The sequence below is a fragment of the Aspergillus puulaauensis genome, chromosome 1 (assembly GCF_016861865.1).
Source record: "Aspergillus puulaauensis MK2 DNA, chromosome 1, nearly complete sequence".
Lineage (NCBI taxonomy): Eukaryota > Fungi > Ascomycota > Eurotiomycetes > Eurotiales > Aspergillaceae > Aspergillus > Aspergillus puulaauensis.
The window spans coordinates 3959535-3987400 of NC_054857.1; the positions used below are offsets into that span (position 1 = coordinate 3959535).

The 27866-nt window shown below is 51.6% G+C and overlaps 12 protein-coding genes across 12 annotated transcripts; 7 read left to right on the forward strand and 5 right to left on the reverse strand.

Annotated features, from left to right (window-relative positions):
- Positions 1-1160: 1160 nt before the first annotated feature.
- On the forward strand, positions 1161-2922 carry APUU_11563S (CRAL-TRIO domain-containing protein; the record flags this gene model as incomplete). Its single annotated transcript, XM_041697667.1, has 4 exons — positions 1161-2087; positions 2142-2183; positions 2234-2333; positions 2393-2922. The coding sequence occupies 4 exons, from the start codon at positions 1161-1163 to the stop codon at positions 2920-2922; spliced, it is 1599 nt and encodes a 532-aa protein (XP_041550929.1).
- Positions 2923-3538: 616 nt separating this feature from the next.
- Positions 3539-4266, reverse strand: APUU_11564A (uncharacterized protein; the record flags this gene model as incomplete). The annotated part of the gene is made up of 2 exons (XM_041697668.1): positions 3539-3921; positions 4005-4266. The coding sequence occupies 2 exons, from the start codon at positions 4264-4266 to the stop codon at positions 3539-3541; spliced, it is 645 nt and encodes a 214-aa protein (XP_041550930.1).
- Positions 4267-5347: 1081 nt separating this feature from the next.
- Positions 5348-6583, forward strand: APUU_11565S (glycerophosphodiester phosphodiesterase family protein; the record flags this gene model as incomplete). Its single annotated transcript, XM_041697669.1, has 1 exon — positions 5348-6583. One exon carries the CDS (start codon positions 5348-5350, stop codon positions 6581-6583), a length of 1236 nt encoding a protein of 411 aa, XP_041550931.1.
- Positions 6584-6820: 237 nt separating this feature from the next.
- Positions 6821-7250, forward strand: APUU_11566S (uncharacterized protein; the record flags this gene model as incomplete). Its single annotated transcript, XM_041697670.1, has 2 exons — positions 6821-7102; positions 7167-7250. The coding sequence occupies 2 exons, from the start codon at positions 6821-6823 to the stop codon at positions 7248-7250; spliced, it is 366 nt and encodes a 121-aa protein (XP_041550932.1).
- Positions 7251-8181: 931 nt separating this feature from the next.
- On the forward strand, positions 8182-11607 carry APUU_11567S (putative ubiquitin conjugating enzyme; the record flags this gene model as incomplete). Its single annotated transcript, XM_041697671.1, has 2 exons — positions 8182-8347; positions 8423-11607. The coding sequence occupies 2 exons, from the start codon at positions 8182-8184 to the stop codon at positions 11605-11607; spliced, it is 3351 nt and encodes a 1116-aa protein (XP_041550933.1).
- A 161-nt stretch (positions 11608-11768) lies between these two features.
- APUU_11568A (uncharacterized protein) lies at positions 11769-12679 on the reverse strand (the record flags this gene model as incomplete). Its single annotated transcript, XM_041697672.1, has 2 exons — positions 11769-12286; positions 12415-12679. The coding sequence occupies 2 exons, from the start codon at positions 12677-12679 to the stop codon at positions 11769-11771; spliced, it is 783 nt and encodes a 260-aa protein (XP_041550934.1).
- A 365-nt stretch (positions 12680-13044) lies between these two features.
- APUU_11569A (uncharacterized protein) lies at positions 13045-14568 on the reverse strand (the record flags this gene model as incomplete). The annotated part of the gene is made up of 5 exons (XM_041697673.1): positions 13045-13147; positions 13196-13527; positions 13578-13618; positions 13665-14443; positions 14501-14568. The coding sequence occupies 5 exons, from the start codon at positions 14566-14568 to the stop codon at positions 13045-13047; spliced, it is 1323 nt and encodes a 440-aa protein (XP_041550935.1).
- Positions 14569-15536: 968 nt separating this feature from the next.
- Positions 15537-16008, reverse strand: APUU_11570A (mitochondrial 54S ribosomal protein mL41; the record flags this gene model as incomplete). The annotated part of the gene is made up of 2 exons (XM_041697675.1): positions 15537-15752; positions 15826-16008. The coding sequence occupies 2 exons, from the start codon at positions 16006-16008 to the stop codon at positions 15537-15539; spliced, it is 399 nt and encodes a 132-aa protein (XP_041550936.1).
- Positions 16009-16279: 271 nt separating this feature from the next.
- On the forward strand, positions 16280-19251 carry APUU_11571S (UTP14 family protein; the record flags this gene model as incomplete). The annotated part of the gene is made up of 2 exons (XM_041697676.1): positions 16280-18994; positions 19069-19251. 2 exons carry the CDS (start codon positions 16280-16282, stop codon positions 19249-19251), a joined length of 2898 nt encoding a protein of 965 aa, XP_041550937.1.
- A 948-nt stretch (positions 19252-20199) lies between these two features.
- APUU_11572A (uncharacterized protein) lies at positions 20200-21953 on the reverse strand (the record flags this gene model as incomplete). Its single annotated transcript, XM_041697677.1, has 5 exons — positions 20200-20554; positions 20607-20725; positions 20790-20915; positions 20972-21234; positions 21293-21953. The coding sequence occupies 5 exons, from the start codon at positions 21951-21953 to the stop codon at positions 20200-20202; spliced, it is 1524 nt and encodes a 507-aa protein (XP_041550938.1).
- A 1679-nt stretch (positions 21954-23632) lies between these two features.
- APUU_11573S (uncharacterized protein) lies at positions 23633-24101 on the forward strand (the record flags this gene model as incomplete). Its single annotated transcript, XM_041697678.1, has 2 exons — positions 23633-23833; positions 23997-24101. 2 exons carry the CDS (start codon positions 23633-23635, stop codon positions 24099-24101), a joined length of 306 nt encoding a protein of 101 aa, XP_041550939.1.
- A 448-nt stretch (positions 24102-24549) lies between these two features.
- Positions 24550-27551, forward strand: APUU_11574S (uncharacterized protein; the record flags this gene model as incomplete). The annotated part of the gene is made up of 7 exons (XM_041697679.1): positions 24550-24723; positions 24769-25087; positions 25140-25243; positions 25293-27014; positions 27076-27137; positions 27196-27455; positions 27526-27551. 7 exons carry the CDS (start codon positions 24550-24552, stop codon positions 27549-27551), a joined length of 2667 nt encoding a protein of 888 aa, XP_041550940.1.
- Positions 27552-27866: the final 315 nt, after the last annotated feature.

Sequence of the window (27866 nt, forward strand, 5' to 3'; positions counted from 1 at the left end):
CTACCGTATAAGTCAGTCAAGATGCCGATCTGTATGGATTATGGATCCATCCTCGCGCAGTCCCGATTGTTGGCTGTGGGATTGGGTAGGTATTCCCAGAATACAGAGCATCTCTCCCCACGCACTTTGCCACATTTGCGGAGGTGATTAGCAATTGAGTCTCTGTCGATCGGTTTCAGGGCAGGCCCTGGATGTTGGTACGTATTTCATGTGCGTCCACTTCTCGGGACGTTGGCCGAATCTGGACTGTGAGAGAGGCGCGTTAGAATGGATGTTTGCTGAGTAGTATATGGAGTAGACATGGATAAAAACTTGAAACGACCATCTTGAAGACTCCCGTCAGCAGCGAACTATATTCGGCGGCGGTTCACTGGGTGCTCAGTGCGCTTGCCGCACGTGTTGGGACTGGCGCCGAGGTTGGGGTCTGGGGTGGATCTGAACCAGTTTCAGAAGGGAGATCGATTTGGCGAAAATAGCGAGCGACTAAAGACAGGTCTTCACTCTTCAGGTTCTAGCATTGGCCCACCCAGCTAGTCTTACAGGGATTATGATGGCAGGTCAACGTCAACCGGGTGCACGGTGTCCCCAGACTTGTCTAGTCGGCCCGGGAAGAGATGGAGGATGGGGATGGAGGCCGTTGAGAGTCCGGTCGGGGCGATTCAATCGGGAAAGAGTCGCGAGCAACCCCTGGAGCTGTCATCGGTGGGCTGTCTGCACGCTATCGTCATTGCATTTTCGCCGTGGGATTCTGCAAATCATCAGAGAAACAATGTGTGATCTGAGAGCCGGACCAAGGAACAGAAACAGGATGAGGGAAACACACGAGAATCACAATGCCCCGCCATTCTGGTTGAGTCTGCCCCAGATTGACGTCCAGCCCCGTCCCGTTCGCCACTGGACTTTGATGCAATTTGGCTCGAGCGTTACGGGGAGAAAGCGAAATTGGTCTCTGGGGTAGGTAAGATGTGCAAGGGGGTGGGTGGACGAGCAGGTCTACGACTGGAGGACTGCAAAGCGCCATTCGGCTAGCGCAGGCTTGCGGCCTATCGACTCAGGCCGCCTGAGTGACTCTTTGATTTCCATCTCGACTTCCCTTGTGTGCCGTCGAAGATCCGAGGTTCGTCGATCCTGGCGGGGGCTGGCGGGGGACTCGATTTCATATGCTTGCAGCGAGGGGCAGATATTTGGTCAGCTTGAAGTTGAGGTTAAATCGACCCCTTCGCCCAGTCTTCTCGATTTTGAATTCTACACTACTCTTTTTCTTTCTCAATTTCTTTTTCTCACTGTATTCCATTGCACTTTCCATATACCCCTTTTTACAACTTCAATACTATCTTCGCACAATGGCTTCTGTCGGACACACACCTCCTGGCTGGTTGGGAAACCTGTCCGAGGAACAGGAAGCAAAGCTCCAGCAAATGTGGAATGTCATTCTCGTCCTGCTGGATGCTGCTTCACTGGGCGCCCCCGACCAGCCCACTGAAACCCAGAGCGGCGACACTGGAAAGCCGCCTTCGACTTTGGCTAGAACCGACACCGTGGTCTCAGCGAATGGAAAGAGTGCTTTCACCGCGCACCTGTCCGAAATCCTCAGAGAGACCGGTTTGACCACCACCGAGATCAAGTCCATCAAGGATACCCTGAATGACACCACCGCCGAGGAACTGCGCGAAGGCCTGATGAGCACGGCCAAGAACGACCACCCAGACGGGCTGCTGCTGCGTTTCCTCCGTGCGCGCAAGTTCGACGTTGGCAAGTCTTTCAACATGATGCTATCGTCGATGCTGTGGCGGATGAAGCAGGTCCAGGTTGAAGAGAAGGTCCTGTTGAACTCTGAACTGCGGGCTCTCAAGGAGACTAAGGATAAGTCCAAGCCCCACGAGGCTAAGGAGGGCGAGGGCTTCCTTGCCCAGATGCGCATGGGCAAGTGCTTCCAGCACGGCCATGATCAGCAGGGCCGTCCTCTTTGTTTTGTCCGCGTGAAGCTGCACAAGCCTTCCGCGCAGAGCAATGAAGTCATCAACCGGTTTATCCTCCACATTATTGAGTCTACTCGGCTGTTGCTTGTGGCCCCGGTTGACACAGTGGTACGTCACATTCAACCCAATCATTATAGGCATCCGTTCTAACTGTCTATTTAGACCATCGTCTTTGATATGACTGGGTTCAGCCTGTCCAACATGGTGCGTACTTCCCATCCCAACATACCCACGAGCGACGCTAATTATACCAGGAATACGCCCCCGTCAAATTCATCATTGAATGCTTCCAAGACAACTACCCCGAGTCCCTCGGATGCATGCTCATCCACAATGCCCCCTGGGTCTTCTCCGGTACGCCCACCCAATTATGCATTCATAACCCCAACTCTAAACTAACCAATCTTATACAGGAATCTGGAAAATCATCAAGGGCTGGATGGACCCCGTAATCGTCTCAAAGGTCCATTTCACATACAGCTCCAAAGACCTCGGCAAATTCATCGACATGGACAAGCTCCCCAAGGAGATAGGCGGCAACGAAGATTGGACCTACAATTACGTCGAGCCCACCGAGGGCGAGAACGCCCTAATGGAAGACACAGCCACCAGGGACGCCCTGCAGGCCGAGCGCCTAAAGATCGGCGAGGGACTGCTCCAGTCGACGTCGCAATGGATCAAGGCCGGCGGAGAGAAAAACAAGGATGAAGAGGCCGCCGCCCAGAAACAGCGCGACGAGCAGATTGAGCGGCTGCGTGTGAATTATTGGAAGATTGACCCGTACACCCGTGGCCGGAATACGTTGGATCGCACGAATGTTATCCAGTCTGGTGGGAAGATAGACTTTTATCCCACTGAGGAGTCTGTTCCGCCTGTTGCGGAGCTGAAGGCATTGGATATTGAGCATGTTGAGAGGACGGAGGTCAAGGTTGCGAATGCATAGTGCATAGGTGTTATGGTTTTGCTTTTTTAGATATACACGGACGGTTTAGGTTGTTATGATTCCCAATGAATTTTCTTCATCTTCTTTTACTTGGAATGTATTCTGTATCTGAAAAAGATGCCTGGTTAGGAACCATTATGCTGAACCAACAAAGAGTATGCGTAAAGAAACAATGGACCCTAATAGACACCTGTGAATACTTTGGTAGACTTTGTCGTCAAGATAAGGAGCACCACTGAGCATTCTTTAGTCTGCTGCTGTCTGTGGTAGCTTCCCAGGATTTTCCTTGTCTTGAATCCGAGACTCCGAGTCCATCTACCCACTTTAATTCTTCAAGGAGATCGACTTAAGTAGGGATATAGTGGGTTTAGATAGTTGCTACAGGATGGTTTAAACTGTGTCTGCGGGTTACTAGGCAAGTTCTAGCCCATACTACACGGACAAGGAACGAACTACCTGGCTACAGCAGGTCAAAAAATGGAGAAAACAAATTGAGTCGGATTGTATGTGAAACAAGTAGAACAAAATGATCATTAACTTTTCCCTCCAATATATTTATAAAGCCAAAGGCACTTTTAGACAATGCTAGCCAACAAAGATCAATGGCGCCAGCCAGTCATTCCATCAGACAGATCTCATCCGCCTGTACTTCCTCCACCGTGACATTGCTAAATCCCTTTGTAAGACCCTTTGGGGCAGCATGTGTCTCTACTGGTACTTCTCCCACCACGACTTCGTCAAGTCCCTTTGTAAGGTTCCTTGGAGCAGCATCTGTCTCTACTGGCACTTCTTCCACCTTAACTTCTACTGCAGCCTCCTTTGCAAGCCCCGCTGCAAAATCTGCCCTTTTCTTTGCCGTCCCACCTAGACATTGCAGCATGGAGTTCTCAGAGACAATATCCTCGACCAGAGTCTGAATATTAGCCTTATCGGACCTTGAGAACGGGTTTAGCTTGCTACAAAGCCCTTTAATGATTCCCCTTCTCGAGAGTTTACCCACTATATAATAAACGTTAGCAAATATCCAAAAGAAGCACGACACAAGACAGGGACACTAAATAGAATAAAATAGAATAACTTACACGTCGCTAACGCCACTCCAAGGTTCTCCAGCGTCATCCGGATTGACACCAGCGCCGGTTTGTCATACCGGAAGTACCCTTCTAGCACATCGCTCTCCTCAAACTCCACAGCCCAGCAGAGAAAGCGCTCCTGTTCGCGCTGAACAAGTTCGCTTAGCTCTGTCTCGCTGCTGTTTTTGGAGCTGTAGAGGCTTGCGGCGGCTGAGAAATGGCCTTCGACTATCGAGCAGAGGTCTGAACAGCTGAGCGTTCCTGAACTCATTTTGCCAGGTATGTTTTTCCTAGGTATGTGCGTATGTAAGTAGTAGACAAACCGGGTTTGGAGTGGCACGATGTTGATAATTGAGAGTGCGATGGAGGCATCTTTTCCGGGTTTATATGTTCGACAACCTAGGTGTCCAACAAAGTGCCTAGACCTGCAGTATCTTTTGTCTGGAGATATGAATCCCTGCACAAAGCATTTTGGCAGGGATAGAGTCGAGGTCTTTGTAGACCCTGCAGAAAAGCTTTGGATCTAGAACATGGCAATATAGTGTAATTGGGTTAAGCTTCATAAAGGTTCGACAGTAAGACCTGATAATGGCATTCACTGACGAAGGTAGGTCCTTGAATCGGGCCTGGACCTTTGGCTTTCAGCATTTTTAATTGTCGAGTGTCAACCAGGTCGACATTATCAAAGCTGATGTAATTGCTTATTTCGCTGACAGCATGTCAAATGTCAAGTCAAACTCAAAAGTCTCATTGTTGTGCGCCGATCAGCAGTTCGACTGCAACGGTTGTACCTCTAAGCTCAAACTAGGCGTCCACATTCCACTCCGATGGCCGATCGTCTCCAAATTTCCAAAATATTCTCGAGGCAGAGATAACTTGGACATGTACCTGGCATGCGTTGATTGCGATCTTTGATTGGGGAAGCGGGACTCGTACCATGGTTCTCCAGTTTCCCTCTCTCTCTCATCCTTCCAAAAACTCCAAGTGTTGTATTTCGGCCAAGGGAACAGACCGTTCCAAGATTGCTGGCCTTGTCTTACGGGCCAAACCTTGCTGACTTGAGGTTCAGCCCACTCGAGCAGGGATCAACGTGGGAACAAATGCCCGCTGGATTGGCCGTTCCTGGAGCCACAATCTCCGCAAACAAAGCAGTGGAATCCATCACGATCGCATCCCAATCATCGTGTTCGCTGACTGCATGTGTTTTACTGCCAAGCCCGACCACGCGAGAAATAATATACACGATGGAGAGCTGCTGATTCTGATCGGCATAAATATAGCGAGGATGGCCCCCAGCTCTCAGATTCTCAATTGTGCTCAATTCCAAAAGAGATCGAGTCAAACGGGTTACAATGCACGCCCTCTCGCTCCTCATCGCCGCCGGCGTTGCCGTCGCTGCTCCAGCCTCCAAGCCGCAGCAAACTCCTGCGGTGACCAACATCCAGGTCGGTCCGCGACCTTTCTGGCTCGTCGACCAGATGGACGAGAGCCCGCTCAAGGAGAAGCTCGAGTCGTGCACCGAGAAGCCCATCCACCACGCGCCTTTCTTCTCCATCTCCCACCGCGGTGGCCCGCTCCAATTCCCCGAGCACAGTCGCGAGGGACTCTATGCCGGTGCTCGCATGGGCGCTGGTGTCTTAGAGTGCGATGTCGCATTCACTAGCGACCGTCAGCTCGTGTGCCGCCACTCGCAGTGCGACCTGCACACCACCACCGACATCCTCCTAATCCCCGAGCTTGCGAAGAAATGCACTACGCCTTTCCAGCCAGCGACAAAGGACTCTGAGGCGACAGCCAAATGCTGCACCTCCGACATCAGCCACGACGAATTCCTCTCGCTGTGCGCCAAGATGGACTCGTCCAACCCTAACGCCACGACCCCAGAGGAATACCAGTACGGTGGCCCCAGCTGGCGCACAGAAACATACGATAATTGCGCTACCACCGTGGACCACAAAACCTACATCGAAATCACCAAGAGCCTGGGCTTGCAGTTCACCCCGGAGCTCAAGACCCCCCAGGTCAAGATGCCCTTCCAGGGCAACTACACGCAGGCGATCTACGCCCAGCAGCTCATCGACGAGTACAAGCAGGCCGGCATCAGCCCCTCGCGCGTGTGGCCACAGTCCTTCCTCGAGGACGATATCCTGTACTGGATCAAGGCCGAGCCCAGCTTCGCCAAGCAGGCCATCTACCTCGACCCGCGCGTCGACACGGAAGAGGGCTACCAGACGGCCGTTTCCGACATGGAGAAGCTGTACAAGCAGGGCGTGCGCACCCTGGCGCCGCCCATCTTCGCTCTGCTGAACGGCACGAACAGTGGGGAGATTGTCCCCTCGACGTACGCGAAGGCTGCGAAGAAGGCTGGCTTCGACCTCATCACTTGGTCCCTGGAGCGCGCGGGACCCCTCAAGCAGGCTGCTGCGAACAAAGATTACTACATCTCGACCATCGCGGATGTGATCAAGGGCGATGGTGATATGTATCGCATTGTCGATGCGTTGACCCAAAAGGTTGGTGTCAAGGCCATCTTCTCCGACTGGCCCGCCACAGTGACCTACTACGCCAACTGCTTCGGACTGAAATGATCACCCCACCGAACCAGACACCAGACATCAGAGACAACAACATGTTATATATAGAATGAAGAAATCGCTGTATAATAATGATATAAAATAACCTTTTCTCGCCACATGACATCACGACCTCCCCTGCCTATATAAATCCCCCGCCCCCGCATCCCAAGCTCCCCCCAGTGGCCATTCACATCTCTAATCCTCTACCTGTCAAGCCAACTTTGCATCAAAACATCAACAACAGCAAGAATGTACGCCCTCGTCGCAAACTCCTTCAAAACAACCCCTGCGGTGCGCCGCATCCTCCCCTGTGCCTTCTACCACCCACACTACAACAACCCCCTGCACGCACCCCAGCCGCAAATCCACTCTAGCCCGCAAGTCCACTCTACCACAAAGGTCGACTCGTTCTACGTCAACCCCTCGTTCCCGGATGACTCGGAGACGCCGCCGACGATGACGCAGAAACGCACCTCGGTCTATGCTACGGCTGAGTGGGCAGAGACCAGTGCGACGCAGAGTGAGGCTGCTGTATGTTCTTCCTAGCTTGCATACTGTTTTATGGTTGAACTAGGCTAATACGTTGTGGCGACAGGTCAAGGCAGATCGGGGCGAGGCGCAAAATTCAAATATTGAGGATATGATGCAGGCTGAAGAGCCCAAGATTGATGAGATGTGATGTGATGGTGGTCATTGTGGTAGGGAAAGCTAGTCGTGTGGATAATAGGTTTTCTTCGTGGATGAGTGGAGGCATCTGGTACTGTATCTCTTTCTCTTCTCCTTTCTGATTGTTCTTTTGTTGCTCTTTTTATTCTTTCCTTCTTTATTTTAAAAGGTGTAGTATTGTATTGACATCTCTTCTCAATAAATTGCATTTGTAATGGATAGCTGGTGCTGATAGTTTTGTAGGTATAATCAAGTTTGGCTATGTGAATATGGAATTGATAAAAATTCATCAAAATTTATCAATAATCCTGTGAATACTTTAGCAAACCAACAGCTTGGTCGCTGGCATTCACTGGTCCAGTGCTGCCAAAGACCCGGATTGAACAGACTTCGCAATAAAATTTAAGGTAGTGGAGACTGTAATTTCTATACAACGTATGACCGAGTTTCTTCAGTGTTCTTTGGTCTTACAGGCAATTATTAGTGAATTATTAGGCTGCTATCCAGTGGCCCGTCGAAATTATTCTTCGATAGTCATTGTTATAGTGAATCCTTCAGTGTTCCTGAAGTGCCTGAATGAATGATCTCCTTCTGCACTCAACAGGGCAGGCAACATCTGTAATTACCGTTACATAACGAGGCTCTGCTGCCTGGAATCCACAGCGGAAGTGGCTGTAACGGTGTAAGGGGGCTGTACGGGGCAGCCCCTCCAGCCAACACTTCTGGGTAAACAAACCAGGCCACCTTCCAGCTTCTTCGTTTGTCTTTCTTTAAACTTTTTCGGCTTCTTTTTCCTTTCTCTCTGCATGAAAGAGTGAGTTCACCATAATATGGCACCTGCCCGCTCTTCATCCTTTTCCGATTCGCTTTCGACCTTCCACCAGCGACCGCTTTGCCGCCCACTTTTTGAATACTGACTTCCAACAACACTTCATTCCTCCATCATGCCCCGGAAGGACTTCCAGAGAGATCTCACCGAAGTCTGCCTTCCGGGTACCTTTCCGCGGGTGTCTGACGTCAGATCCGGAAGCGAAGATGGATCGATCTACTTTACCTACACCCCTCTAGCTGGCGATTATCATTCGGTTGACGTTGAAGTCTCCGTTCCAGGTACAGTCTGACCTTTTCCCCTCAATAGCTTACTTAGCTAGCTATGACGAAACCCATGTTGACTCGGTCGTGCAGACACCGCGAAATACCCCAAGGATCACCATTACTTCGTGTTCACGGTCTCAGAAAATGTCCCCCAATCTGTCTCGCGTATTTTGGAGGACTCACTGCCCACTTTCCACGGTCTCCCTCTAGGGGACTTCCTGGAGACGGTCTCGGAATGCTTGGACAAGGCAACTTCGCCTGATGGCAGTGTGTCGGACTCAGTGCTACTGGACAGCAATCCTAGTGATACTGAGGAAGAAAACGACCCGATGGACTGGGAGGATGAGGAGGAAGATATCGAAGTAGCGTTCAAAGTAGGAGAGTCAATCCCCGGCATACACGATTGTATCCGCTCCGACCTTCGCAAAGCACGCCAGGCTGGCTTCCGGGTGGGCATCCTGGGTGAGCTGGATGGGGCTGTCATTTTATCTGCCTCCCGCCGAATCTCGAAGCTGGGAATCTCCAATGAAGCTATGGAAGCTTGGGGTGTCCGTCCTACTGATTACCTTGTTCTTCTTGTTCGTTATCCGTACGGTTACCGCCGCTTACCAGATGTGGTACTCTCTGCAGGAACCAGCTCGACGATTCAGTTGTACGTTGGGGTCTGTGAGCAATACAAACCTAGTTTGAACTCGGCCCGTCACGTATTCACGACTGGGGTAGTGCCTGGGTTGGAAGATACAGATAAAGTGGACATGGAGCCGGCATTAGGGTCTATCCTTATTGGAAAGTCTCTTCAGTCGTTACTAAAGGATCGGTTTACAATGATTCTCAAATACCGGTTGGAGAATGGCTTTTCATGGACGGGGGCAGAGCTATACTTGAACGATGGCCAAGGAAGACTATTGCATGCCTATGAAAAGAGCCACTCAAAATACTTTGAGCCGGAGACCTGGCGTGTGCCACCACCTGATTTCTTGAAGGACGATCATCTCGCACAAGGTGGGCCGCCGTCTGAGATGTCTTTGCTTCTGATCGCTATGCAGTTCACGCTTCGCCGTTTTGTGAAATGCACCGAGTTCTGCCTCAACTGTTATTGCAAGATCGACGCTGGGTTCGAGGCTCTCAAGCCGTTTGTGTGCTCAAACGGACTGTGCTTGTATCAGTACATGTCTTTGGGGATGGGACCCAGTCTGGAATGGGAAATATCATCACAACCATACGTGGCCGACCTGCTTATAAGTTTTGCCTATACCAGAATCGCGGGAAACAAACTCCAAAATTTTCCAACTGGTTTCCCGCTGAAGGTTCCTCATCCAGGTCGAACTGCAATTAATCCCGCCAATTTCTCTTCCACTGCCTATCGTGGGAAACTCTCGTATGACGCACTGGGATCGCGCCTTTGTATTTACAGCAGTTGTGATATCAGGGTAGGCGATTGGATCGTAATTCTGGTGGATTATGTGACCTCTGATCAAGCCGAGATACGGAATAGGCAAGAATTGCATGCGCGTGTGAAGAATACCGCGGATAAGTCGAATGTCGTCCTTGGGGACCTGATTGTTTGCGGGCAGCGGCAAAGTTTCTTTCAGTTACTAAAAGATGCCCAAGACGGACCGGTGCACTTTGTGATCTATGATACGGATCTTGCTTCCCTTCCTGACGTTCCAAGGACAAATGCATTGATGGACCTTTTGGGCACACTGCCTACCGTATCAGAAATGAAAGCCTGGATTGACCAGAAGAAAGGCGGTCATCTTAGACCCCTTTCCGAGTGGCACGATAGGATACACATGTCGGCTCTGTATGTGCTCCAATGGATTATCGGATCCAACCGCTCAGTTATATTGTTTGACGATGACCCGCAAAACCAAGTGTTGGGCATGGAATCATACATGCAGTTCAGGTTCGCCCAAGGTGCCCCAGACAAGGAGCAGCGGTTTGTGAAGGCCGTAAACACAACTGCTTCGCGATTAAACCTACAGTACTCAACGCTCTTCGCCTGGCATGGAAGCCTCTTGTATAACTGGCACAGCATCGTTAGGGAGGGCCTCCATTACAGGAACACCATGAACGGCCGAAGCTATGGACATGGAATATACATGACTCCAAACTTTAATACTTCGATTGGCTATTGTAGGAACTACAGGGATGGAGGGGCAGTATCAATTTACTGGCCTAAGAGCGAGTTGAATTGCACAATGGCTATATCCTTGAACGAGGTGGTCAACGCCCCGGCCGAGTTCACGTCAAGGGATCCTCACTATGTGGTGCAGCATGTGGACTGGGTCCAGCCTAGATATCTTTTCATTGATTGCGGGCAGTCCATGCTGGACCGGGTCAAGCGACAGAAGTTCGAGAAATTAACCCACGTTTATGCGCAGGATCCTGACCGTAAAGTCTTCGGACCCAGAGGGGCTCTAACTATCCCGATTTCCGCCACAAACAGTCACCGGTCTAGGGATTCGCTAGAGGCACCCTCGAGTGATGACTCCAAGTCCGTCATCAAGAATGGGAAACGGAAAAAGTCCAGTGTCGATCACGATGCACCCGAAGATGACGATGATGCGGCCAGCGTGACAACCCTCCCAGAGGACCGGCAGGTGTTGCTATCCGACGACGAGTCAACCCCCCGTAAGCAAAGCAAGCTGTCAGTCACCTCTTTCCAGCCGAACACCCTCGATATATCTTCCATCCAGCTACTTGGCGAGCCAGCGTACGCAACATCACGGGCAACGAAGACCCTTCAAAAGGTGCTCCGCCAGGCCCTCGACACACAGGACAAACAACCGTTACACGAACTAGGCTGGTACATCAACGCCAACCACATTGACAACGTCTACCAATGGATCGTCGAACTCCATAGTTTCGACAAGAACCTCCAAATGGCGCGTGACCTCGAAAATGCCGGGCTGAACAGCATCGTCATGGAAATGCGCTTCCCCCCTGAGTTCCCCTTGTCGCCGCCATTCCTTCGAATCATCAAACCGCGTTTCGTCAGATTCACCGAGGGCGGCGGCGGACACATCACCGCAGGCGGTGCAATGTGCATGGAACTCCTCACGACGTCGGGCTGGCTCCCTGCGTTCTCGATCGAGAGTGTCCTCTTGCAGGTTCGACTGGCTATCACGAATGAATTGCCCCGGCCAGCTAGATTGGATTTTAACTCTAGACGCACGGAGTATGCGATTGGGGAGGCTATTCATGAGTACAAGAGAGTGTGTATTGCTCATAACTGGGCGATTCCGAAGGATCTTGACAAGATTGGGTGGTAGATGGCAGGTAGTAGACCCAAATTGCAACGAAAAGTCGACCTGGCTAGATAAATTAGGGCATCTGGTGTTACTTAGGCAGTTTGCTAGCTTTACTAAGTTATGAATAACGATATCATACCCATCTCAATAGCTCAGCATAGTAGTAGTATAAACATAACATATCACAACTTCTCCTCCCGTTTCCCACCCTCTTTGACCTCCCTCCCCCCAACAAACCTCACATGTCCATACCCCCTCCACCCAGAATTATGCAACCCCAAAATCACCCTCTTCCTCGCAAAATCCTTCGTATGGTGATAAGCATCATGATCCTGGATACTCTCCCACCCAACGTAAACCACATAAGCTTCGTGTCCCTCAACAGGTTCCGCGATCCAGCCCCCTGTACACCCCAGACACCCCTTCACCGAGGGCACGAGGGTTGTCCACAGTGCCCATGCCTTTTCCCATCCTGGTACTGAGGTTGTCAGGTACAAGGCCGTGCCGGTTACTGGGGCGGAGGAGAGGGTTGCGGCGTTTGTGGTGAAGTTTTGGAGGGCGCTGTGGTGGACTGAAATTCTTTGTTCTGGTTCTGGCTGTGATTGTGATTGTGGAGGGTGGAGAGGAGTGAGGAGGGTTATCAGGGCCTTCCATTGCGACGAGGATAAGAAGGCGTAGTGCTGGTTTAATGTTTCTCGGGCTAGTTATACCCATACCACAATGATCATGGTTTCCATATTAGCCACCTTCTGGAATACTACATAACTACGGAATGATATGGACACAGACACAGACAACTGTAGATTATGATTTGTGTGTACAACTCACCAACAAGAACTTGCACCTTCCATGCTTCCTCGACGTGTCTTCCCCAGTAGAGTCTGCGAAAGCCATGCCAATCCTGCAGGATATCGAGCGCCTGGCTCCAGATTTTGCCGTCGGGCGAGGCCGGGTCCTCGATTGTGGCGGTTTCGCGGATGGGGAGGGTGATTATCTGCGTTGGGACTGCGGGGGTTGGGGATGCGAGCGGGGGGCTGCGGATTGGGTGGTTTTGGGTGGTGCTTTCACGGTGTGTTTGTGCTGGGATGTGCATTTTGCTGGTTGTGTTGGATGGAGTGCTGCAGGTGGTTTGGTTGTGCTGGTTTATGGGTGGAGAGGTTGAAGTAGAAAGTTGGAGAAGATTGGGACAAGATGGATGTGGCAGTTCTGCTAAATCTGGGGTAATGGGTGGATGGCGGGGAAGTACGTAGAAAGCATCTCAGTAGCGTTGGCTGACTCGACGTCTTGTGATGCTGGCTGGATGGCCCGAGATGCCGTTTGCCGAGGAGTTGGCAGCTACAGTAGTTCAGTCTGGACTACTACTATTGGGGGTTTAAAGGGTACAGTAACTGGTTCGTACAAGTGATTTCATAATACACCATCACAATCCTATAGCTATGACTTCCAAGTTGACTATGGCTAGATCTTAGGGTTGAACCGCCGCTTAAACCTACCAAAATCACCACCATCATTAGGCTTGATGGCATTGTCATATGCCCATTTCGTCAGTCCAATTGGGTAGCTTTGCAAATTAGCCTCGTTCATACCTCCCAGGCAGAAGACAACTTACCAGCTCTCGACCAAGAACGCCATGGTGTCATCCGGCACACGCTCCGGACGCAGGACTTTCTTCATTGCGTTCTCGGTATCAGACGCTGACAATCCATGAGGACTCAGGACGTTGTTTAACCCGCTCATGCCGTACAACTGCGGTGGTACGCGGGATAGATCGAATCCTCCGCTCAGGACAGATGAGAACTCGGACATGGTGTTTCGGTGGAAATACGGGATTTGGAACGTATCTTCCATGACCATCCACCTAGGGCCGAGGACGAGGAAGTCAACTGCAGCATGGTCTGGTTTGTCGGATGGACAGGAGAGAACAATGTAGATTGACGGATCCTATATACCCGGTTAAGGATTAACCAAGATAATGTATCTGGAGTACTTACCTGGTGATCATAAAGGGTCGATCCCATCGGCATGAATTTTCCTAAACCGTCAGTCCCTAACTCCTAGGCATGTCAGAGGTCACCCACCCAAATCATACTTGAATGGATAGTACGTTCCATGCCATGCAACAGCATTAAACGCACTCCCTTTCATCTCCGTCTTATGGACCTGACCCCCAAACTTGGCAATAACCTCCGTGACATCTTCTGTGTCAATATATCCAGCCTTCGGAATCTCAAAGTCCCGCACGTTCGCCAGCCCCATGGATCCAATCGGGCCAAGCTCAGGAACATCAAAGTGCCCAGAGTACGCCTCGATGACATGTCCACGAGACGGTCCAGAAGGCAACGATACCCGGAACCGAATACCCCTGGGGACGACACATATTTCGCGCGGACGCACCCGCATATCGCCCAACTCGGTCCGGATATCCAACACCCCGATCTGCGGAACAATGAGCAGATCGCCGTCGGCAGAGTAAAAAGCCTGCTTCTCATCCATGCTAACTCCACATGTGAAGAAGTAGTAAGCCACACCGTTCTTCGTCGTTGGATCCCCTGCGCCCCCGATCATCTCCAACCCATCCAGGAAGGTCTTGTCTTTCTTGACTTGAGCCGGCGGCCATATCAGTTGATCCGGGACGAAGTTGAGCTCTGAGCGCAGGCGGTGGCTTAGCGGGTGGTCAGGGACTCTAGTCCACCCGGACTGCGCAGTAGATGGAAGAATCCGGTATATGAAAGTCTGCTTGTTCAAAGCCCGCTTGGCCGTGAAGGAAGTCCCGCTGATGCGCTCGGGGTATAGACCTAGGGCATGGCGTTGGGGGAGACTCTGTGGTCGTGGGAGCGCATCTTTCACGGCCTCTGACCTGGATTATGGTTAGAAGACGCACAGCTCTAACGAGCAGCCAAGGCACGGTTCGCACTCATGGTATGAATTAAGACCGGTGTGGTATGCGAATGGATCCTCGATGGCGAATTTGGATCCCGGCATTTTGTAGATTCTCCTCTGGTTAGAGTACAAGGGCTGTATTGTATATCGCTTCAGAAGAGGTCAGCTAGGCTATTACCAGATGCAGATTTCAGGATTTCAGATGGATATAAGCCTCTGGCAAAGTTCGAGGAGCCGAGGAGCCGTTGGATGCCAGGAAGGAGCAGAGGACAGCTGCACTCACTTACTCAAGGTGAATGACAGAGAATAGATTCCCAGTGGGCGAGCTTCGACGATCAGATGGCTCCATCGTTCATCCCCGCAGGATCCGCAGCGCTTGTGCTTTCAGCTTGAAGAATGTGATGGGGCTTTGACCGAGGAGATCAGCGGGCACCAATAATAACAGTGATGGACAGGATAAGACCTCAGAAGGTTGGCTGGCTTGGAGAGCGGTCCCGGTAAAGGAAGGAAAGTTGATCGGGAAGGACCGGTTATTTCATGGGGAAAAATTGTCTCGACTTGGAAACGTTGAAGCAACTAATACTTTGCAAACGAAGTCGACCTCAGCCCACACCTTTATTTCTATACATAGGATTATCAAAGCTTCGTGTCCTAACATTCAGTTCAGTATGCCTGAACTATAGTAGTATTCAGGGTATCCATATAAGCGTTCTATGTGTTGTCTTAGACCACATCGCCAAAGGCAGAAAAAGCATGCTACCGTGCAAAATCCCAAATATGCGCCAGGAACCAATATTGCCTCGTGGGAAATGCACCCTAGACACTAAGGTTCCATTTCCCAGGGGTTGTGTCGAGATTCCCATTCCTCATCTTCAATGCTAATACTGTACATAATATACAACCAATGATGCACGACTGGTGCGTGGGTGGTGCGTCTGTGAGAGGGCGTAAATAAAGGCTGGTCGTCCGTCACTGTTATACCTGTCAATTCGTAAGCAAGTATTCAGCACAATAGGCAAATCAATGCAGCCGTACCTTCGCCGTTATTTCTCAAATTGAACTTTCCCCATCTATTTGCGATGGTTCTTGGAGGCCTGGCGCGTCGCAGCCTCCTGGTCTAGCTCTTCCTGCTTCAGAACCTCCTCACCATTGTCCGATGCCCAGATATCAAGGTAGTCCTTGCCGCCAAGTGCCCTTTCCGCGGTGAAAGTCTTGTTGTTCCTCTCGATATCGTGAGTGTATTTGCTCTTCGTGGGGGCCATAACTTTTGTTACGAACGGCGTAAGCTGCAGACAGCATTAGTCTTCATCCATCAGACGACTAAAAGCGCAAAACAGCGCAATGTAATTGAGAACCCACTTTGAAGTCCTTCAAATTCTCCGGAACAGCATACGTGCGGACTTTCTTCCAGTCAATCACGTACGATCCGTTCTTCGCAAAGTAACCCATCGACCCGGTCCGGTTTCCCTTGTAAAAGCCACCATTGACCTGTTTCGTAGTCAAGCGCAAGCGCGCCATCATCGGCTGTGAAGGTCGAACCATATTTATAATGTAGGAGGACGAAACAATTCCACAACCCCTTCTGGCTAGTCAGGCTATTCTCGTCGTTGGCTGGGATGCGGAGGATGAAAGTCGAAGTCGGTTGGCGGTCGGCCGATCTGTCCGCCTTGCCAAGCAAATTATTTTTTTTCTGCCGCATCGATAAGGAAAATTGTTGCACCACCACTGAGAAGCTCCTCAACGCATTAAACCTCGCTGAGGACTTTTTTCTGGGTGTTTTTTTCTGTAGCGTCTTCTTGATTTAAGGCGCACAATGCCTCGCAAACACACCCAACAGCGCGGTCCCCGAGACGACCAGGCAAAGAAACGGCCCGCCCAGAACCAGAAGCGAAAATCCGGAAAGATTCTAAATGCCCTTTCCATCGCAGAAGCTCAAAACCCGACGAGGGCTAAGATCCGTCGAAGCCGGCTAGCCGGGGATGATGACTACTTCAAGCGCAAGCGAAACACCGGCCGAGATGACGAGGAGGGCTCAGATGGACCGGACAACAACAAGCGTCGCCGCATGGGCGATGGCGAGGGTTCCGAGATAGACTCTAACGCTGGCAGTGATGGCGAAGGGCACCAATGGAAGATTGGTGTGGATAGTGATAATGATAGCGAGTTGGATAGTGATGAGGCGATGGGCTCAAGTGATGACGAGAGATTCGAAGGCTTCACTTTCCGGGGAAGCTCGACGTCCAACGCTAAGCCGAAAGCGAAAGCCCAGAAGCCGAAGCGAGAGCGGAAGCTCGATCTATCAGAAGGCGAGGGCGAGTCTGATGCAGACGAAGATATGGACGAGGACGATGATGAGCTTGGAGAGGACGCCATCGACCTGGTCGCTGCGTGGGATATGAATGCCGCCGAAGAGGAGGCGGGAGCTAAGAAGGCTGCAAAATCCAAGAAACGCGATGAGAGTGAAGAATCCGAAGAGGATGCTTCTGAAAGCGAAGACGACAGCGATTCTGATGACGAAAAGGACAGTTCTGAATTAGAAATGTCCGACGACGAAGCTGGTGAAGATGGACTCTCAAAACTACAGAACTTTGTGGATTCTATGGATACGAGCGCTGCTTCTAAACCGCAAAAAAGAACCAAGAGCGGCCAGGAAAATCTGAACCCGACGGAGTTTGGACTGGCACCCTCACGAAAACTTACAGTTGCCGACCTCCTTCCATCCGTTACTGATGCGCGCCTCAAGAACTCACTCAAACATGTCGACTCTGCCGTTTCCTCTCAAAAGACCTCTTCGGGAATCCCTGGAAAACTCGAAGCGCCTCTCGCCAAGAGGCAACAGGGCCGCATTGACCGAGAAGCGGCATATGAGAAGAGCAAAGAGACTCTCGGCCGATGGATCGAGACAGTCAAGGCGAACCGTCGGGCTGAACATCTCATGTTTCCTCTGCCCGATCCGGATGCCCAGATGACGGAGAGCTTGAATATAATTCAGCCGCAAACTGGCCTTGAAAACACAATTAAGGATATTCTCGTTGAGAGTGGTCTCGCTGATGCGCAAGGAAAGTCTGCCGAGGATCAAGTGCAGGAGTTCGAAGAGCTACAAGCGCGCAAACTACCTATCGAAGAAATTCGAGCTCGACGAGCCGAGCTGCGCAAGCACCGCGACCTCATGTTCCGGGAGGAGGTTAGAGCTAAGCGGATTAAGAAAATCAAGAGCAAGTCTTTCCGCCGAGTTCATCGAAAGGAGCAAGAGAGAATGGAGGACAAGGAGCGGCAAGCTCTCCTCGATGCTGGGGTAGATCTAGAGGAACAGGACCGGGAGAAGAATGAACGACTCAGAGCCGAGGCAAGAATGGGCAACAAGCACAAGGAGAGCAAATGGGCAAAGAGTCTGAAGCAGACTGGCAGAACCGCTTGGGATGAAGACGCCCGACACAGTGCTCTTGAGCTAGCACAGCGGGAAGAAGAGTTACGACAGCGCATCGAAGGAAAACGCGTGTCCAGAGGTGGTGAAGACTACCTTGGGTCGAGCTCTGAATCCGACTCCGAAGACGAAAACCCTTGGGAAGAGCAAAACTCCGACACAGAGAAGCGCAAGCTCCTCAAGAAACTCAACAAGCTCGAAGACGGCGGTGCCGCTAATGAGGAGGCCAAGGGACCGCATGCCAAATTATTGTCTATGAAGTTCATGCAGAACGCAGAGGCTGCCCGCAAGGCGCAAAACGACGCCGAAGTCCGCCACTTAAACCGCGAACTACAAGGTGAGGACTCTCAGTCCGAGGCTGAATCCGAAGAAGGCCGACGCAAGTTTGGCGTCTCCGACAAGAAGGCCGAAAAGGACAAGGGCAAGAAACAGAGCAACCGCAATGAGTTCGAGGAAGCGCCAGGATCAGACGAAGAGCCAGAACATGATGCTGAACGGGAAACCGAGCCCAAAGCCAAGGGCGCCTCGAGTACCAAGGCTAAAACAACAGCCAAAGCTACCGACAAGCCACGCGCTCCTCCCCAGGCTGAGGCTGCGCCTCAGGACGAGTCTGACGACGAAGAGGACAATCCTTGGCTCATGGCATCATCAGGAAACAAACGCCGCTCAAAAACAAACGACGCCCAGCAAACCGTCGACATCATCCCCGACAGTACAGCCCCGGCGAAATCCAACTCTAAAAAGCCTGCTGCTGCTGCAAAGACCAAGGCGCCGGCACGCCAGAACAATGCGCAGGAAGAAGCCGACAGCGAGGACGAAGTCCCCGTGCTTCTCAAAAACCACGATCTCGTGAAGCGAGCATTCGCCGGAGACGAGGTAGTCCAAGAGTTCGAACAAGAGAAGCTTGACACCGTCGAAGACGAAGGCGACAAGGTAATCGACGAAACCCTTCCCGGCTGGGGCAGCTGGACCGGCGACGGGGTGAGCAGGAAGGAAAAGCAGAGGCAGAAGCGCATCTTAACCAAGGTCGAGGGAATCAAGCCCGAAAAGCGGAAGGACGCCAAACTCTCGCGCGTCATCATCAACGAGAAGCGCATCAAGAAGGTAAAGAATCAGTCAACCCTTTTGTTCGAGTTCACCGTATCGTTATCATAAACTAACGCATTTATTCCCTATAGAATAACAAGTACCTGGCCAATCAACTCCCTCACCCCTTCGAGTCGAAACAGCAGTACGAGCGATCTCTCCGTATCCCTATCGGTCCGGAATGGTCTACAAAGGAGACTTTCCAGTCGTCCACCAAGCCTCGCGTTATGGTCAAGCAGGGTGTCATCAAGCCTATGGAGAAGCCGATGGCTTAGTTTTGTTCTACTTGTTGGTTGTTGGTTGGCATGTGTGTACTGTATCCCGGGGAAAGGATGCACCGTGGATCTATAAAATTTTTGCATCAACGATACCATTCATCGTTCGTCAGAGTATATAGGGATTGAAAAAAAAATACACACTTAGATACCCATCTTGCATCACATCTATAGACAATATTCAGCCGTAAAGTGAGTTGTCCACTCGGCAAATGACTCCAACTCCACCTCCTTTCTATTTTCTACTTTCTACTATGTATTCTTGGCTTCTACCTCCCCACACCGCTCCTCCAGCACCCAGCAGTTAGCCTTACCAAAAGCCGACCCCCGTCTCGGCCTCTCGGGTTGCCATGGACCGCTCCTCAAGTTCCCCACTCCCACGGCTCATGGCCGAAAACCCTAACTTCGGCTAAGCTGCTACTCGGGTTAAAGTTTCAGCAGCAGGCCGACTGCAGCTCCAGCTCCAGCCTGGTAGCAGATCACTGTATTCTGTTAGTCAAAGTCCGAAATTACGTGGTTCGGATCCACGTTTCTACTGTATGTAGATATGTCGTGTGATCGGTCTCATTCGAGGCGCTAGAGTAAGATGCTTATGCCAAGCTTCTTGTGCGTGCCTGCTTCCTCTCTCCATTCTCTTGGCACTGGCTTGTGTGAGTTTATTCGATATATTGGTGTAAAAAATAATAGCTTCCGTGGTACAGCTATGGAAGTGAAAGAAGAAAACGGGATTTATTCAGAACTCGCAGGTTCTCATAAGCTAGGGAAAGTCATGTCATATATATATATCTAACCCTATTCTCTGTTTGACCGTAAATTTCGTTCTCAGTTTGATCGTCATCTTTCACGCAAATTGAGGCCTGGACAGAAACCAGACGGACGATCTTCCGGGGAGCACAAAAAACAAAGAGTGTCATATGTCCCACACAACCCAACGTAACTGTGGGTAATCTAAGTAAGATATCTGAATCCCTTGTGCATCCGGAGACTCTCATCCGCATCCTCACCAACCACCACATCGGCAACGGGGCGGCCAGCACTAACATCCGCAACCTCCGCCTCGGCAAGCTTCTTGTTCAGACTCTCCAAGACAAGCTTGAACACGAAGCACCCGATTATCGTGAATCCGAACATGGCAGTGACGATGCCGTAGCTCTTGCGGTATCCGTTGTCCGTAAGGTCCCAGACGTAGGAGCCTGCGACGTTGCCGAGCTGGGAGAAGGCGTTGACGAGGGCGATTGCGACGGCACGCTTGGCTGGTGGACGCGGGAAGGATGTACTGATCCAGGAGTAGAAGACGATGAAGCTAGGAAGTGTTAGTGGGTTGTTTTAGTTTGGTTAGGTTGGTAATGGCTTACCCAGCGTAGGAGGCGGCTTGGAGGAAGAGAGCAACGTAACGGGCTGCGACGTTGAGCGTTGACATGCAGATGATGAACCCGATGAGGCCGATGAGGATAGGGCCAACGATGTGCCAGAACTAGAAGGGGTTGTTAGGTATTTGTGAATCTGGTACTAAGGGAAATTGGCTGGAGTGGACAAACCTTCTCCTGGTATCGATCGGAGCTCCAGGCAACGCAGAGCGAGAAAAGGCAAGAGAAAACCCATGGGGGTGCGCTCATGAGCAGAGTTGGGACATAGCCGAAACCGAGGGTTTCGGTGAGAGAGGGCTAGAGTATATAAAGTTAGACTTGCAATGTAATGACGTTTTGATGGACAAACTCACGAAGAAGGCGTTGAAAGAGAGGCCGACAACGTAAGCGGTAAAGGTGAACATCATGATGTAGATTTTGACATCCTTGAGGGCCATCCACAGGCCATCCCAGGGTCCTTGGTCCTCGGAATCAACATCAGCCTCGCCGACATCCTCAGTCATTCGGATCTGAGCGACAAGGAGTTCCTCCTCGGTGAAACCGCGGGTGTTGGTAGGCAGATCGGGGAGGATAAATGCCGAAGAGATGGCAATTGTCATCGTAGCAGCTCCCTCAACTAGTAAAGAGAGCCGGGTCAACCTACTGCGTGTGTAGTTATTAGGAAAGAAACTTACTCCAGAAGAGCCAGCGCCATGCGGCATGGCCAAGAGTGCCCTGCATGTTGGAAAGAACTCCAGCACCGACAAGGGCAGAGAAGGCATTCGAGATGAGGTTACCACAGAAAAGGATGGCATTCCGCACGGTAAGTTCTTTGCGAGTGTACCATTTGGACAAAATCATCAGAGCACCGGGCAGGAAAGCAGCCTCCACGAAGCCCAGGAAGAAACGGATAGCAACCATGCCGCTGAAGTTGGTGACAACGCCCGACAAAGTCGAGACAAGACCCCAAAGGAGCATGATGATCGAGATGTATAGAGAGGGCCGCTGGATTCGGTTGATGAAGATGTTAGACGGCACCTGCATCAGAATGTACCCGACATAGAGAATACTGAGGCAGGTGGCGTATTCGCTGTAGTTCATGTCCAGATCTTCCTGGAGACCCTTGAGACGAGCAGCGGCCATGTTGTTTCGGTCGAGGTAGTTCATGATGTAGATGAGAACGAAGATGGAGCAGCGGGCATCGAGCTTGCGCTTCATGGTCTTCTCGACCTGAGCCCGTCGTGCCGGGTCCATTCCAGCGGACGCTGTGGCAGGGGTAGACCCTTCCATTGTCTCGACGGTGGGCTTCTCGAGTTGGAGGGCATCGGAGCCGTGCTTGGATACCTCGTCCGCCATGACTTGTGTGCTTGTGGGCAGACAGGAAGGGGGGAGAAAGTGAGGGAGTGAGGGAGGTGAATTGGAAGACTTCCGGGGTTGCGAGACCCCAGACACGGGGTCCGGGGGGTGCAGGATATTTGATTGTTTCTGGAGAAGGGGTCGGTGACTTTCCGTCAAATCCCCAGTCCCCAATTCCCAACGTATCAAGCGGAGACTCGGGCCTCAACCGTGGGTACGCTACCACATGGGGAGAGACAGCCGGTACCAAGGTCGGCACGCATGGCCAATATCCGGCAGGCCTCGGGAAAGCGGTGATCCGGAAGTACTACGGTAATAAGCCATCGATGATGCACTGGAAAGTAACAGGACTCCATTTTGCGCGCGGAGCAGCCAGTATCAAAGTGGTGTGTGGGCAGCGTTGTATAAAATTGTGGAGCGGAGGGCGTGGGGGCACAGCTCGGGGGCGTGGGGGTCACCGAGTGGGATCACTCAACTTCGCAGTGCTGGACGGCGTGGGGGGGGCCGGGGACTGAGTTCTGAAATCTCTGCTGTGCTGCTGATTTGCTGCAATCCCGAATTTCGCCTGCTACCGATCCCGATAGCTCGCTCTGGGTCGGTTAGAGGAGGCCCATTCTCCGGGGCCTTCCAATCAAAGCGACGCCGTAATGTCTTCCCCGCCGAATTGCCCTGGCCGAATGTGATTCTCGGCTCAGGTTCTCTCCGGGTTTCGGACGTCCAAATCGCTACCAGCCTACCACTGCTTGTTTCTGCTCAATTATCATGGGGAAGAGAATGTTGTTGTAGTCTTGCAAGCTGGATGTCAATTACTCTGTTAGTCATAGCGCGGCCCGGGATGCCGGTATTTACCCGGTCACACCATGCCATTCATCCTCGAACTCATAAGTACAGAGTACTACAGTACTACGTAACTACAGAATATGGAAGTACTAGCATGCTTTAAATGGGGTGATCCTTCAGTCAAACCTGGAGATCGGGGGGATGTCGGTATTCATTAACTGTGGTGGTCCCTTATATATTCTTATCGCTACCCCGTAAGCGCATGCACAGTTTAAGTTCTAGAGATCAGTAGCGTTGCCTATCCATCAAAGTGACTTGGTAGAAGGTACTGATTACTGATAATCAGTAATCACTGACTAGCGTCTGTTTAACTGCGGTGATTCTTCACATGTGTCACATGTTTGTACTTTTGAAGAGCCCGTTTTCTACTACTTGCCTAGTAGTATACTTCCAGTCAGCCCGGCATTAATCCGATTTTTAATCCCATCCTTCCCAATAGTTAACCCTTCATTTACGATCACACTGCTGAATCAGTTGCCCCGAAGACAGGGATAACCGGTCCATGGTGCGGTCATCTGCGACGTTCGAGATGATTTGGTCTGCTGTTCAACCCCGCGACAGCCACTGTAACCTCGCACCACCTCATCACCATCCACGCTCTCCCCCCATCGACCACATGGATCTCATGAGGCTTTAATATACTATGACCGCCGCCATCAAAATGCGATCTACCTTCGGTTACCCTGGGGGCGATTCGTCGTGGAAGGCACGCCAAGCTTCGCGGCGCATTCCACCCTCTCAGCCCAGCCGACGTGGATGGTAAACAACAGGCATCCGGAACCCAAATCGAGACCCCGTGGATCAGGTCGATCAAATGCGGACTCTGGAGAGATCTTGTCATGGAGGGCGCGGTCTTGGGTTGCTCGTCCGGGGTTGACAAGCAAACGTCTGGGGATATTTTAGCTGCCTGCGCTGCTCCACCTTTTTGTCCCTCATTTAACTGCGTCATCTTGGACTTCCACCACTTGTCCATCCCAACGTTGCAATTGACAAGCTTCAATATCAATACTATCATCAGCCGGACCAATCAGTCATCCATTGTAAGTTCCCGCTGCCGATCCCTTTTTGACTCGTGGTTTTGAGATGCGGTCACGTACCGTGGGCGCTGCCCACATTCCTCGCTCCCTACATTGTTTTCGCGGCTATCTACGTACTGCTGTTTGTTTTGGCTCGAGTCTGTCCAACATGCTCACGTCTTCATAGGTCCGCATTCTTGTGGTACGTTGCAGCCTCTGGCCTGCGTACACCCCCGAAGCCGAGCATACCTCCTCTCTGAAACAGAGTTGTTACTTTGTTTCCTTAGGCTAGCAGGATTCCCATCAGGCGAGTCAGGAATTCGGGAGTAATTAGGTCTGGTGAGCTATTGCCTTTTTATTCATCATGTCGTCCTTCGCGGTGTTTCGTTTTTATTGTTGTTGCATTCGCTTCAATTCGGCCCCCTCGCTCCCCCCCTGGTACCCTCGTTCACACCCTCTTTGGGCCAACCATCCCGGTTCCCGTCACGCTCCTTTGCAGGCTGTCTGTCATTTACAGTATAACATTCGCGGGTTCACATTGGACCCTGGTTGTTTTAATTAGCCTTGTGTGCTGTCAGTCGCTCTTTTATGAACTCTTCCACGTCCGGATTGCGGGCTGCTCAGATGGGATATTGTTATTCACCTTGAATTGTTACCCACGGATATTGTTATATAAAGACTGTGTTTCTTGTTTATCTACTGTTTCTTTGCACTTCGTTTGCATCTACGGCCCTGTCAAGATGGAGTCAAACCCCTGGAAGCGCATGTCAAGCGTGCTAATAGGGCTGCTCGCCGCAAAGGCAGTGTACTCCGCCCCAACTCCGACTTCCTCGGAATCGGCCACTTTCTCTGAAAAGACCCAATACCCGCCGTCAATCCAAGGCGCAAGGATCTTGTCACCACAGACTGAAGGTGTAAGTACTCCGGGACGATTGTTTGGTTCTTTCTAATGAGAACAGGTCTACCATACCGAGCTTGATCGTGTAGGCCATATACTACAAAAGCCTACTGCCATCCCCTCTTCGGCCGGAAGATTCCAGGCTGTACCGCATATACTTGGCAGTGTCGGCGAGCCTTATCCCCTTCTTGGTTCGCTATTTCCCGATCAGGACTCATCTGAGGACTCTGAACCGGAGCCGTCGGCGTCGTCTGATATCACAACGCCCAGCTCTACTGCGACACACGGCGTTCTTGAGGAGCCCACTGCAGCCAGCGAACCATCTGGCGGGCAAGAATCTACCTCGCAAGCAAGCACATCAGCAACACAAGTGGTTCAAGGTTCGTAACTTGCCAACAAACATCAGGGTCCGGCTAACAAGGATACACGCAGGCACAATGGCAGCGAGCCAGGATGCGTTTGTTCCAGGCGCAACCGGCGCGGTTCCCCAAGAGATCACCCCACGGGATGACCATCCAGTCCCCAAGAAAGGAGTTGTAAGTGCTCTTTCTGGGAAGTCGATACCAGTGATGCTGACAGGTGTAGAACTCCACGAGCCCAATTGAGACAAACAAATTCCACAGCGCGCTTTTTTTAGGAACGCAGACTAACGCCACCTTTACGCACCCTTACACCCTGGCATGGTCTAAAGGCAGCGGAAATCTGACAAGCTTCGGCATGACTGTCTCCCACGCTGAAGCGAATGTCGTCGCAAACGGCCCGACAAATGACAAGATACCAGGAAACCCAATTTCATACTACATCAATCCAATTGGGATCCAGTCTATCATATTCTCGGCTACTGAGCTTACTCAATCTACAGTACTCACCTCGGAGAACCCCTCGCCTTTCGCGGCCGATGCTGTCCTGCGGCCGCAACCCGGGTCTTCCTCCAAAATTACTATCCCCGTTGTTCAAGGCATGGCATATGTGAGCGCAGTCTACACTCAGCTTCAGCCAGTGATTCAAAGCGGTATCCATTTCCGTGAAGTAGTAACCGCTGCTCCGCCCAGGAACGGCATCTTCAAATATCGCGCAACGCTCGAGGATGGCGCTGTTTGGCTCATCTATGTTAACCCAGGCGACGGAAAAGACCCTGGCCTCAAGCTGGTATCAACTACTGACTTGCGAGGCCCTACTGGATGGTCAGGCACTATCCAGGTTGCGAAAAATCCGGCGGGGTCTTCTGGGGAGAGTCTGTTCGATAACTCATCCGGTGTCTACGCCACCGCGGCAGCTGTTTCTGGAGGTGTTGACGGACAGACTGGCACATATCGCCTCTCCTGGACCAAGGCTGGCAAGGATGCTCCAAGCACACCTCTGATGATGTATGCTCTACCTCATCATGTTGCAGCGTTCGACTCTCAAACCCAAGGGCGCGCTGTCAACATCACACTTCGCACCACCACAAAGGGCACTGCGAAGGCTGTCATCGGAGAATCTTGGACCATGGTGGAACCCGATCTCCCAACTGGTATGGGTTTCGGCCCTTGGGTTGCGGCCACGGGCAACTCCCCCGAACTTAGCGATGCATCCAAATCAGTCATTCGAGAGGCTGCTACTACGGAGCTCAAGCAGGACATTGACGGCCAGAGCAACCTGAACAGCATGTACTACAGCGGCAAAGCCCTGAGCAAGTTCGCGACCATCATATATACCGTGGACAAGCTCGCAGGTGATAGCGCCACGGCCGCACCTGCTCTTGACAAGCTGAAGCAGGCATTTGCCCGCTTTGTGCAGAACAAACAGCAGTTCCCATTGATCTACGACACTGTGTGGAAGGGCGTAGTATCCTCCGCAAGCTACGGTGGTGATGAGGGTGCTGACTTCGGAAATACCCTCTACAACGACCACCACTTCCACTACGGATACTTCATCCATGCGGCTGCAATCATCGGTGCCCTTGACCCCAGCTGGATCGATGCGAACCGTGACTGGGTTAACATGCTTGTTCGCGATTCCGGCAACGCAGCAACCAACGACCCTTTGTTCCCCTTCTCCCGCGGCTTCGATTGGTACCACGGTCACTCGTGGGCCAAGGGCCTCTTCGAGTCTTTCGACGGAAAGGACCAGGAATCATCCTCGGAAGATTCCATGTATGCGTACGCGCTCAAGATGTGGGGAAAGACTAGCGGAGATGCGAGCTTGGAAGCCAGAGGCAACCTGATGTTGGGCGTCTTGCGCCGCAGCTTCCACAACTACTTCCTCATGGACAGCGACAACGTCAACCAGCCCGCCAACTTCATCGCCAACAAGGTTACCGGAATCGTAAGTAAACTACCAACTTACGTTAGTGGGCAAGCGCAGCACTAACCTCACAATCTCACAGTTATTCGAGAACAAGATCGACCACACCACCTACTTCGGTGCCAACCTCGAATATATCCAAGGGTACCACCCACCCATTTATTCTCCCCACCTCTTGGGCGACAAGCTAACAGCGCAATAGAATCCACATGCTCCCCCTCCTCCCCTCCTCGTCCTACACCCGCAGCCAGAAATTCGTGCGTGAGGAGTGGGACGCAATGTTCGCATCCAACGCCTCCACCCCGGCCGAAAAGGTCGAGGGCGGCTGGAAGGGCGTCCTCTACGCAAACCTGGCTCTCATCGACCCAGCCGCTTCCTGGAATTACTTCGCACAGCCCAACTTCGACTACGGCACAATTGATGGTGGGGCGTCACGGACGTGGTACCTCGCATTTGCTGCAGGTGAGTTTATCTAATCTATACTCCGGTCCGGAAATGGAGAATTCAGCCGCTTATACATTTGCTCTTATAGGACTTGGCGGTGGCTCTGCCTCGTAGATTTTTCCCCCCTCTTTCTTCATTAGATCTGTCTATATATATTATATCTAGATAGACTAAGATGTTTTACCGCGCTCTCGGGCAGAGAGAGAGTCTCGTTAACACTGCGTATCACGGCAGTTGTTTGGTATTCGATTTTGATTTTTGACCTGATGATATCTCTGTTCAGTTTACAGCTTAAAATTCACTCGCTAGTACACACTATATACACTAGTCGGTTGCCTGGTCGTATTCCTCTTCGTACTCCGTAGTGGACTGCCATCTCACCTCAGCGAGAAATATTGCGGCACGTAGTAGGAAGGTACGTAGTTCGAC